This window comes from Nansenia antarctica (genome assembly GCF_963989245.1).
Source record: "Nansenia antarctica genome assembly, chromosome: 8".
Classification (NCBI taxonomy): Eukaryota; Metazoa; Chordata; class Actinopteri; order Argentiniformes; family Microstomatidae; genus Nansenia; species Nansenia antarctica.
The window spans coordinates 25910862-25924012 of NC_137678.1; the positions used below are offsets into that span (position 1 = coordinate 25910862).

The window sequence follows — 13151 nt, forward strand, 5'->3', positions numbered from 1 at the left end:
AAGTAGGCGGACCGGATGGTGTTGTTGATATGGGTATGGAAAGATAGGGTGCTGTCGAGGACGACACCCAGACTCTTAACCTGAGGGGAGGGAGAAACTAAGGAGTTGTCAATAGAGAGGGTGAAACTGGGTTGCTTGGTGAGGGAGGATTTGGAGCCAATGAGTGCTATCTCGGTTTTGTTGCTGTTAAGTTTGAGAAAGTGGGAGGGGAACCAGGATTTGATTTCCTGTAGGCAGGCACAGAGGGAAGAGGGTGGGAAGGTGGATGAGGGTTTGGAGGAGACATAGAGCTGGGTGTCGTCCGCATAACAGTGAAAATGTATGTTGTGTTTACGGAATATTTGACCGAGTGGGAGGAGGTAGATGATGAATAGGATGGGGCCAAGGACAGAGCCCTGGGGAACACCAGAGGAGAGGGGGGAGGTATGGGATGAGAATGATTTTAACTGGATGAATTGAGTGCGACCAGAGAGATATGAATGGAACCAGTCCAGGGGAGAGTCGGATATGCCAATGGAGGCTAGTCGGTCGAGGAGGATGGAGTGGGAGATGGTGTCAAAGGCTGCGGTCAGATCAAGGAGGATGAGAATGGATAAATGTCCAGAGTCAGCTGCCATCAAGAGGTCGTTTGTGATTTTAATGAGGGCTATTTCTGTACTGTGACGGGGGCGGAAACCGGATTGGAATTGTTCATAGAGGTTATTGTTATAGAGGTGGGCCTGAATCTGTGATGCGACAACTTTTTCCAGAATTTTTGAGATAAATGGCAGATTAGAGATTGGGCGGAGGTTATTGATAATGTTGGGGTCCAGACCAGGTTTCTTCAGTAGGGGTGTAACAGCAGCAGATTTGAGCGGGGAAGGGACGGAACCAGAGGTGAGAGAGGAGTGGATGATGGCTGTTATCAGGGGTAGAAGAGAGGGAAGGGAGGCTATAACCAGCAGTGGAGGCTCCTCCATAGAGGTGGAGGAGGCCTGGCCTCCCCAATAATTTGAGAGAAGAGAGAGAGATTTAAAAAAGCAATAATTATATTTATTTTATTTATTTATTTAACAAAAAACATATATATATATATATATATATATATATTAATATTATTTCCGTTTTGTTTTCCATGGCTAAAACCCAATATTGCAATTGTAAAGCACCTACAGGCCAGAATCCCTATCCGTTTGTATTGAGGGAGGCCAGGCCTCCCCAGGAAAGTGGTTTCTCATAGAAGTCAATGTAATGCAAATTTTTTCATGGCAATATGTGATTGGCCAAATCACTGAAAATGGGTGGGCAGAGGAGGCCTGGCCTCACCATGCATTGAGTCCAGGGCTGAAAGATTGACATTTTGTTCGTCCAATCACATGAAGCCATTTTGAGAATTCGCCAGTCACTTCAGTCAAAGAAACACTCGCCATAGTGGCTACGAGTGTCCTATCAACTTGTCCTTTGCAGGACACGTCTAGAACACCCATGGCTATTATCCCTGAAAATAATAGCTCATTTGGCCAAATTTGCTTAAAATGACCTCGGAAGTCGGCGAGATTCTGGCGCGATTTATACATCGAATAGGTAGACAAGATTTAGGATTTATTGAACAGTTTTATTTTTAATGTAGTCGATTTCGTTTTATTACAAGTCAATTTAATATTTTTCTATAAGAACAGGGAACATTCCATCGCGAGTGAAGCGAGCAAGCGGAAAACAATTTGGCCTCCTCAATTCTGGAAGTCACCAGCCTCCACTGGTGTACATGCAGTATGTAATGCAGTGGTGGTCTAATGGTTGGTGAATTGGACTCTTGATCGGAAGGTCGTGAGTTCAAATCCCGCCTGAGACCACCCTATTTTGCCCTTGAGTAAGGCACTTAGCCCTCAATTACTCCAGGGGGAATGTCCCTGTAATTCGTAATTGTAAATCGTTTTGGATTAAAAGCGTCTGCTAAATGGCAAAAATTAAAAATTAAAAAATTAAAATTGTTCAATCCAGGAGACCATTCAGGTGTTGTATGTAAATGAATGTACAACATCAGAAGATAATCTTTGTATGGGTCACCACACACCACCAGTATATTGTGTCTCTGTGTACTTTCGCTAATGCTACTTGCCCGTGTCAGTTTAGAAAGCAATGCTCTCAGTTGATCTGTTCATCCCATGGTTTATTAATGCTGTCACTTAGGCTAGCGGGCTTAAGCGCTTTACGACTACTAAACGTGATGCATGCTCTGGAGACAGTTTTTGGCCAGCGACCTCGCTCTGTGTCCTACAACAACAGTACGTTAGAATTATAAGGTTCTATCTCCATTTTTGTCAAAATTGAGTTTTTTACATAATCTGATCCATTGGGTGTTTATTAATGCCTGTGTGGTGTTATTTTAAAAATGTTGACATTTTTGAGTTAGTAATTCATAAAATACAAAGGTTCCATCTCACAAAACATAATGGAATGTAAAAACTTTGACGCTCAATATCTCTGAACTACCCTAAACGGAGATAGAACCTTCTCATTCTAAACGGAGATAGAACCTTCTCATTCTAAACGGAGATATAACCTTATCATTCTAAACGGAGATAGAACCTTCTCATTCTAAACGGAGATAGAACCTTCTCATTCTAAACGGAGATAGAACCTTATCATTCTAAACGGAGATAGAACCTTATCATTCTAAACGGAGATACCTTATCATTCTAAACGGAGATAGAACCGTATCATTCTAAACGGAGATAGAACCTTGTCATTCTAAACGGCGATAGAACCTTATCATTCTAAACGGAGATAGAACCTTATCATTCTAAACGGAGATAGAACCTTATCATTCTAAACGGAGATAGAACCTTGTCATTCTAAACGGCGATAGAACCTTATCATTCTAAACGGAGATAGAACCTTATCATTCTAAACGGAGATAGAACCTTATCATTCTAAACGGAGATAGAACCTTATCATTCTAAACAGAGATAGAACCTTATCATTCTAAACGGAGATAGAACCTTATCATTCTAAACGGAGATAGAACCATATCATTCTAAACGGAGATAGAACCTTATCATTCTAAACGGAGATAGAACCTTATCATTCTAAGCTCACGAAATGCGCTTGTGATACTGTGTTAACTGTAATGTTAGACAGACAAGACAGACAGACAGTCTGCTGATGGCCAGTAGTAGTGCTGGTTGATGAGCTACATTGTAGTGGTGGTCTAATGGATAGTGAATTGGACTCTTGATCGCAAGGTCGTGAGTTCAAATCCCGCCTGAGACCACCCTATTTTTGCCCTTGAGTAAGGCACTTAGCCCTCAATTACTCCAGGGGGAATGTCCCTGTAATTCGTAATTGTAAATCGTTTTGGATTAAAAGCGTCTCCTAAATGGCAAAAATTAAAAATTAAAAAATAAAATGTGTTCAATCCAGGAGACCATTCAGGTGTTGTAAATGAATGTAACAACGTCAGAAGATGACTGGTGATGACTGGTGACTTTATTTTTTTTTAATTAGTTAATTTTTGGGGGGTGTTGAGAAGCATTTCATTTCCAGGTGAAAGCCTGAAATGTAGAGTTTTCACAATACAGTACGGTTCATCGATAACTGGCAGCAGTCATCATGAATAGTCGCATCTATCAGCGCTCGGGCGCAACGGCGAGGATTATACCACATTTTCTTCTGTTCCTTCTATGGATTACGGATTTGTACATCAAATCACCACAGAACTTGCATCTTATGGAGAAGGAGTCAAACTTTGTTGGAAAAGGTGAGACACATAGCGACTTTTATCTCCACGCCGCAAAGAAATGTTTGGGCTTCGGAGCAACAACCATCCACACGACACTGACTGCGGACCGGACGAGAAGAAACAAACCCCCGACAGGTAGAATGGACCGAAGAACCGTGATATGGCTCTATCTACTGCTCTCGGGAGACATTCAGCTGAATCCCGGACCAGTCGCAACCAGGCAAGCTTCACGTTTAGCCAGAGAACAACTATATCTTTCCCAGGCAAATGCTACGAGCATAGACATTGACGCCATTGTCGACAAACCGGTTAATTTGCCGGCAGCAACAGACTTCCAGGATTCAGACGTGGCTAGCAAAACAATGGGTAGCTATGCTAATAACATTATCCCCCCGCCTAACTTCCACCAGCTATCCAGGGAACACAGAGGCCTCCCCCACCCGGTGACGAACCCCCCCCCTCCCCCCTCCCTCCCCCACCCGACGACGACCCCCCCCTTCTCCACCCGGAGACTCTACAACGAAACCGTTGAACAATGGGCCCCCCCCCCCATCCCCCAATCCTCAACGTGACGATGACCAGAATGGTGGTGACTATTTCCAAGTCAAGGACATAGACTCTCTATTTGGACACAGCAGCAAGGGCCTGCATATTGTTCACCTTAATGTGAACAGTCTTGTGCCTAAACTGGACCAAATCAGAGAAATGTTCCATGACAGCAAGGTTCATATTTTGAGCTTCTCTGAGACCAAGTTTGATGAATCCATCAAAGACCCAGAGATTGAAATAGTTAACTACACAGTCATCAGAAACGACAGAAACAGGTATGGGGGTGGTGTCTGCATGTACATTCACAACGATATTATCTTTAACACCCGTGATGACCTGAATCATGACAAATTAGAATCTGTTTGGGTTGAAATTATCTTTAACAAAGCAAAACCGGTGCTGGTTGGTACTATCTACAGACCTCCCGATCAGAATGATTTCTATGATATTCTTGAGGGATGCATGGATGACGTTGACTGTGTGGAAAAGATTCTTATTGGAGATTTGAACACGGACATGCTCAGAAATGAAGCATCCGTTTTCAAATCCTTCACTAGGTTTTCTGAATTACACGGTCTCCGTCAACAAATTACCAAACCCACTAGGGTGTGTATTTCTACTCAAACCACCATAGATCTCATTCTAACATCGGATGAGTCCAAAATCTCCAAGAGTGGGGTTATTGTATGTGGGCTAAGTGATCATTACATGATCTTTTGCACTCGTAAAAAACAGAAACCCAAGGCTGGCGGTCATAAAACTGTAACCACTAGATCCCTTAAATCCTATTCTAGTGAGGCCTTAAACCATAAACTGGAGAATCAAGACTGGTTAGATGAACTAAAATGCACACAGGTTGAAGAGGCATGGCTAGGTTTCAAAACCAAATTCCTAAATATTATTGACAGTATAGCCCCCATGAGAACCACCAGGGTTAAAACCCGATCGGAACCATGGATGAATTCGGACATTCTAAATGCTATGAAAGTCAGAGACCTAAAATGCTCTGAAGTTCAAAAATGCAAATCAAAATTAGTGAAACACTTAAACGAAGATCACAAAACCCACTTTGAGAAAATTAAAAAACAATGCAACAAACTATGCAATCAGGTAATTACCATGACCAAATCTGCTAAGAAAGAATACCTCGATAACAAAATCGAAGAAAACTTAAACAAACCACGTGACCTTTGGAAGCTACTTAATAGCCAACTAGGTTGCAGTCAAAAACTCAAAACCAGGTCTACAAACATCAGCATAAAATCTGGTGATTCTCTCCTTACAGACAAGCTGGATGTGGCTAAGTGCTTAAACACTTTCTTTACAACCATAGCCACTAAATTAGTTAACAATCTACCACCCCACTCAGGGCGTTATGGTGTAGAGCACATCCGTGCGTTCTACAATAAACTGGGTGTACGCAATGATGATTTTAAACTCTCCATGGTGTCAAACGATGAGGTGTTTAAAAAGCTAGGCGCTCTACACTCAGAAAAGGCCACGGGCCATGACAATATTCCAGCCAGATTTCTAAAAGACTCAGCTGCCTCCATTACCCCAATCATCACCCACATAATAAACCTCTCCATCAAACAGGGACACGTCCCCCTTGACTTTAAAATAGCAAGGGTAACCCCACTGTATAAAAAAGGAAGCAAATTAGACCCAGGCAACTACCGACCTGTTTCTATTCTTAATTCCATCTCGAAACTTATGGAAAAAATAGTTTATGAACAGGTCGATAGGTACCTTACCGAAAAAAAGCTGATGTATGAATTTCAATCAGGATTCAGAACATCCCATTCCACTGACACATGCCTCCTCTATTTGAACGACCACATCAACCATGAGGTGGACTCGGGCAAGTACTGCGGCATGGTCATGCTGGACCTCCAGAAGGCCTTCGACACAGTAGATCACCACATATTGTTAGATAAACTGAAAGCAATTGGGTTCGATAGAACATCGGTGAGCTGGATGCAATCCTACTTAGAGGGGAGGGAACAGGTGGTTAGTGTGAACGGAACACTGTCCCCCCCCCTCCCAGTGACCTGCGGCGTTCCACAAGGAAGCATATTGGGACCTTTACTGTTCCTAATATATGTGAATGACATGTCATCAGCATGTAATTGCAATTTGTTCCTGTTCGCGGATGACTCGGCTCTGCTGGTCTCTGACAGGGACATATTGCAGGTGGAAAAAGCGCTAAGCACTGAACTGAGTAGAATCTGCATCTGGCTAGCTGACAATAAACTATCAATACACCTAGGTAAAACTGAAACCATCCTATACGGATCCCCATCTAAACTCAGAAAGGCTGAACATTTTAAAATAAAAGTGGGTAACATTAATATCACAAGAAAAGAGGATATTACATACCTGGGCTCCATCTTAGAGGCAAATCTTTCCGGAGATAAAATGGCAGCAAAAGTAATCAAAAAAGTGAACCATAAAACTAGATTCTTGTACAGGATATCCTCACTTGTCAGTAAAAACACACTGAGGACCCTATCAGGAGCTCTCATTCAATGTCACTTCGACTATGCCGTAACATCATGGTACTATAGAACCACAAAGGCCCATAAAACAAGACTCCAGACAGCCCAAAATAAACTGGTTAGGCTTCTGCTAGGCCTCAACCCTAGGACACATCTAACCGCTGCTCATTTTTTGAGCCTTGATTGGCTACGAGTAGTTGACAGAGTGCAGCAGCTTGCACTGGGCCTAGTCTTCAAGATACGCTACACCACAAAGACACCCAAGTACCTGTCAACATACTTCCAAAAAGTGAACAACGTCCACACTTACAACACCAGAGGAAGCTCCACGAACCACGTTCAACCGCGTTGCACCACAAACAAGGGTTTAAACTCGTTTACAAACTATGCAGTAAAGATGTGGAACGCCCTTCCTATAATCTTAAAGGAGTGCAAAACACTGCCCACCTTCAAAACCACTCTCAAAAAACATTTACAGGAGGCTGCAATCCGTAACTGGACCCTCTAAAACAAAAATCAGATTAAAAGACCTGAACTACCCACTGTACATACTTTGTGTTTTGTCCCCCGCCCCCACCTGTGGTGTATGTCCCCACCTGTCCTACCCGCTGTACATACCTTATGTTTTGTTGTATTGTTCTTCCCATGATGGATGTATGTTTATCTTGTAGATAGTAATAGTTATTTGTCTGTATTATCTTGTAGATAGTACTAGTTTTTCTGTCTGTCTTACATGTAACGATGAATTGAGAATCAAGGACCCCAATTGAAATAAGCCAGTGGCTTTCTTGGGTTTTTATCCTGTTAGGTGACCTTGTATGTAATAGGTACTTTCATGTACCTACTTCTGCAAATCTTCTAATAAAGTTTTCAATCAATCAATCAAGATAATCTTTGTATGGGTCACGACTCACCAGTATATTGTGTCTCTGTGTACCTTCGCTAATGCTACTTGCCCGTGTCAGTTTAGAAAGCAATGCTCTCAGTTGATCTGTTCATGCCATGGTTTATTAATGCTGTCACTTAGGCTAGCGGGCTTAAGCGCTTTACGACTACTAAACGTGATGCATGCTCTGGAGACAGTTTTTGGCCAGCGACCTCGCTCTGTGTCCTACAACAACAGTACGTTAGAATTATAAGGTTCTATCTCCATTTTTGTCAAAATTGAGTTTTTTACATAATCTGATCCATTGGGTGTTTATTAATGCCTGTGTGGTGTTATTTTAAAAATGTTGACATTTTTGAGTTAGTAATTCATAAAATACAAAGGTTCCATCTCACAAAACATAATGGAATGTAAAAACTTTGACGCTCAATATCTCTGAACTACCCTAAACGGAGATAGAACCTTCTCATTCTAAACGGAGATAGAACCTTCTCATTCTAAACGGAGATATAACCTTATCATTCTAAACGGAGATAGAACCTTCTCATTCTAAACGGAGATAGAACCTTCTCATTCTAAACGGAGATAGAACCTTATCATTCTAAACGGAGATAGAACCTTATCATTCTAAACGGAGATACCTTATCATTCTAAACGGAGATAGAACCGTATCATTCTAAACGGAGATAGAACCTTGTCATTCTAAACGGCGATAGAACCTTATCATTCTAAACGGAGATAGAACCTTATCATTCTAAACGGAGATAGAACCTTATCATTCTAAACGGAGATAGAACCTTATCATTCTAAACAGAGATAGAACCTTATCATTCTAAACGGAGATAGAACCTTATCATTCTAAACGGAGATAGAACCATATCATTCTAAACGGAGATAGAACCTTATCATTCTAAACGGAGATAGAACCTTATCATTCTAAGCTCACGAAATGCACTTGTGATACTGTGTTAACTGTAATGTTAGACAGACAAGACAGACAGACAGTCTGCTGATGGCCAGTAGTAGTGCTGGTTGATGAGCTACATTGTAGTGGTGGTCTAATGGATAGTGAATTGGACTCTTGATCGCAAGGTCGTGAGTTCAAATCCCGCCTGAGACCACCCTATTTTTGCCCTTGAGTAAGGCACTTAGCCCTCAATTACTCCAGGGGGAATGTCCCTGTAATTCGTAATTGTAAATCGCTTTGGATTAAAAGCGTCTCCTAAATGGCAAAAATTAAAAATTAAAAAATAAAATGTGTTCAATCCAGGAGACCATTCAGGTGTTGTAAATGAATGTAACAACATCAGAAGATAATCTTTGTATGGGTCACGACTCACCAGTATATTGTGTCTCTGTGTACCTTCGCTAATGCTACTTGCCCGTGTCAGTTTAGAAAGCAATGCTCTCAGTTGATCTGTTCATGCCATGGTTTATTAATGCTGTCACTTAGGCTAGCGGGCTTAAGCGCTTTACGACTACTAAACGTGATGCATGCTCTGGAGACAGTCTTTGGCAGCAACCTGGCTCTGTGTCCTACAACAGTTTGTGACGTTAGAATTATAAGGTTCTATCTCCATTTTTGTCAAAATTGAGTTTTTTTTTTTTTACATAATCTGATCCATAGGTGTTTATTAATGCCTGTGTGGTGTTATTTTTAAGATGTTGACATTTTTGAGTTAGTAATTAATAAAATACAAAGGTTCCATCTCACAAAACATAATGGAATGTAACAACTTTGACGCTCAATATCTCTGAACTGCCCTAAACGGAGATAGAACCTTATAATTTTAAACGGAGATGGAACCTTCTCATTCTAAACGGAGATAGAACCTTATCATTCTAAACGGAAAAAAATTTGGCCTCCTCAATTCTGGAAGTCACCAGCCTCCACTGATAACCAGGGAGGATGGCAGGGGATCAAGTTGGCAGGTAGAAGGCTTGGATGTCTGGATACGTTTCGTTAAGTCAGTCGCTGAGGGGAGTTGAAAGCAGGAGAGAGGTAGGGAGAGGGGGGGATTGGGAACAAAAGGAGGCGGACGACTAGACGTGTGAGGGGTCAGTTGCTGGTGGATGGACATCATTTTAGAGTCGAAAAATGCCATTATGGAGTTACAGTGGTCAGTGGAGTAGAAGTGAGGTGGAAGGAGATCAGGGGGGCGGAGAGAATTGTTGATCACTGAAAATAGGGCCCTAGTATTCCCAGCACTAGAACAGATTTTTTCTGCAAAGAATTCGGATTTGGCGGATGAAATGGCGTCTTTATAAAGGAGGATGTGAGCATGGTACATTTGTTTATGAACAGTGAATCCAGTTCTATTGAAAAGACGCTCCAGCTGACGACCTTTGGCCTTCAGCTGCCGCAGGTGGGGGGAGAACCAGGGGGCAGAGTGGGGGAAAGAGACAGGGGGCAAGTGAGTTGAGCAGAGATTTAAGACCATCGTTATACAAATCAACCAACTGATCCGGGGTGTATGGGGGGGTGATAATGGAGAGATTATCAATGCCAATTGAGAGGTCAGCTAGGTTGATATTTCTGATGTTGCGGAAGGATATGTGACGCGAGATTGCTTGGTTTTGGACAATGTTAGACATAGCTTAAAGGAGACAAGTTTGTGGTCAGAGATGGGGAGGTCGGCAGCAGAGCAATAGATGATGGTGATAGAAGTAGATTTTTCCTTCTATCACAGAGACTGCCAATGGCCCCTGGCCTGAGCTGGATTATTCTTCCAGCTACGACTGGTGGATTGATGATTCACTTGCTTAGTCAAACGTATCGATTGTAAGTCGCTTTGGAATAAGGCGTCTGCTAAATGCCAAAAATGTAAATGTAAAAATAATATGTTCATTATAATAATGACAATATCATAATAATAATAATAATAATAATAATAATAATAATTCATTGTATTTATATACCGCTTTTCCGGGGCTCAAAGACGCTGACAATATGGGACAAACAGAAGACACAGAAACAACAAGCAACAGATAACCTGAGCACATCGAACACAGAGTTAACGAACAGGCACGGGGAAAAAAACATATTTTGTTATAGTTATATATATATATATAATATAGTTTCTGCAGACCAGAGAATACCTCCTGTGTGACTGTGTTATCTAGCTGTACCGGCAAGTAAGTAAACACAGAAGGCAGAATGTTGCAATTCACCTAACTCTCACGCAACATATCTATATTTATGTTTTGGACGTATCCTACAGCACCCCCGGTGGTCAAACGCTGGTATGGCCATATAACACCGTCCCACAGAAGAACGTGTCCCTCTGGAGGCCACGTCGGGATTTCACGGTCACGTCTAGCTCAATTAGACGTTCGCCGTTTTATGAAATGACTCATGTTTGCGGTCACTCCTTTGTTCGATTATTCTTTTTTCTTTTTTAATAGGGGAAAAATACTTGAGTGACTGAGTGGGTATTCCCAGGCTTTTCCAATGTCTTGACGTCCCTTCTCTTCTCTCCCGCAGGGCCGGAGATGCAGGGAGGCAGACGGGGCAGGACTCAGACTCCCCGGACCTCCCTGGAGCCCAAGGTGAGACACGGCCCAGGAATTGGAAGAGGACAGGGGGGGGGGGGGGGGGGGAAGAGGGAAGGAGGGAGGGAGGGAGGGAGGGAGGGAGGGACAGGCGGGCAAAGGAAGGACTATGGAAGCTCATTAGCATTGTCGCTAACTGCAAACACATTGACATTGACAGTGTCAACCGAAATGTATTTACTTATTTATTTGACCTTTATTTAACCAGATAAAATCAGTTGAGAACAAATTCTCATGTTCAATGATGATCTCGCCAAGAGGCCCCGGGCAAGAATAAAAACAATATAAATACTCAGGGTCAAACACAAAACAATACATACAATACATGAGAACGGCGAATGTCGATTCTGTCAACTAAATGGCTGACTAAAGATCAGACCAGACATAGTCCAGTCAGACAGGAATGTCACCTGGTGTCTCTCACAACACAAGACCCAAACGTCTACCGTTAGGCTCAGAGGACGTCCTGGAGGTCTCTCGGTCTCTCGGGCAGGGCTACTCATCACGAGAGCGTGATTCCCAACCACCGCACGCACAGCGCGGCGGGCAGGATGGCGGTGTGTGTGTGTGTGTGTGTGTGTGTGTGTGTGTGTGTGTATGTGTGTATGTGTGTGTGTGTGTGTGTGTGTGTGTGTATGGCGGTGTTCCCACTGAAGTGTCTGTAGCAAGGCTGGAGTAGTTGTTAGAGAGAATAGGCAGTCATCGTTCCCTGCCAGGCCTCCTGTCTGTGTGTCTGTGTGTGTGTGTGTGTGCGTGTGCGTGTGCGTGTCTGTGTGCGTGTGTGTGTGTGGTTTCATCTTGGCTTGTGCTACTCACGTATGGACCTCAGGGTACTGCTGTACTGCTATTAACATTCCTCCTTCCTCACTGTGTGTCTCTCTCTCTCTCTCTCTGTGTGTGTGTGTGTGTGTGTGTGTGTGTGTGTGTGTGTGTGTGTGTGTGTGTGTGTGGGTGTGTGTGTGTGTGTGGGTGTGTGTGTGTGTGTGGGTGTGTGTGTTCATTCGACCAGACCCTACAGGTTACTGTGATTAACATTTTTCATCCCACTCCCTGTTCCATAGCTGTGTGTGTGTGTTTATGTGAACGTCCTTAACTTTTAATCTCCTTGATTGGGGATAATGAGAATCCCCCCAAACCGCCTGACACACACACACACACACACACACACAAACAAACAAGCACACACACACACACGTAACAGTCTTTGTTCTCGTGATGTGCACTAAAATAAGGACAGTTATCCTTAAGGTGTGACTGTCTTTTCCATTTTCATCTCTTATTCTCTCCTCTCTCTCTCTCCCTCCCTCTCTCTCTCTCTCTCTCTCTCTCCCTCCCTCTCTCTCTCCCTCTCCCTCCCTCTCTCTCTCTCTCTCTCCCTCTCTTCCTCTCCCTCTCTTCCTCTCCCTCTCTCTCTTCCTCTCTTTCTCTCTCTCTCTCCCTCTCTCTCCCTCTCCCTCTCCCTATCCCTCTCCCTCTCCCCTCTCTCTCTCTCTCTCTCTCTCTCTCTCCCCCCCCCTCTCTCTCCCTCTCTGTCCCCGTCTCTCTCTCCCTCTCCCTCTCCCTCTCTCTCTCCCTCTCCCTCTCTCTCTGTGTGGTCAGAGCGTTGCGTGGACCCTCACCTCCGGCAGCTCTACACGGACCCCCCCCTCACCCTGAGCCCCCCCTTCAGCCCCTGGCTGAAGGAGTACCGGGCGGAGGTGCCCTTCGACGTGGTGACCCTCCAGATCCGCCCCGAGCCTGTCAGCGCCGGCTGCCGCGTCCACCTGGACGAGCACGGAGGACCTCGGTGAGACCACCCTCCCCCCCCACCCTCACCCTCACCCTCACTGACCTTTTAGAGTTTTAGAGACTTAGAGAATTTTAGAGACTCTACACTGGCTTCCTGTTCAAGTTCAAGAAGAAGAGATTTGGTGAGGCTGCATTCTCATTTTATGCACCCAAATTG

At 43.6% G+C, this 13151-nt stretch overlaps 1 protein-coding gene across 1 annotated transcript in view; it reads left to right on the forward strand.

Moving 5' to 3' along the window:
- Window positions 1–13151, forward strand: part of cped1 (cadherin-like and PC-esterase domain containing 1) — a gene marked incomplete at both ends in the record, with an annotated part of 95557 nt that overhangs the window by 41805 nt on the left and 40601 nt on the right. The window contains 2 exons of the mRNA XM_080538232.1: window positions 11139–11203; window positions 12806–12992. Of these exons, the coding sequence (XP_080394358.1) occupies window positions 11139–11203; window positions 12806–12992 (252 nt within the window). The remainder of the gene's footprint in view (window positions 1–11138; window positions 11204–12805; window positions 12993–13151) is intronic.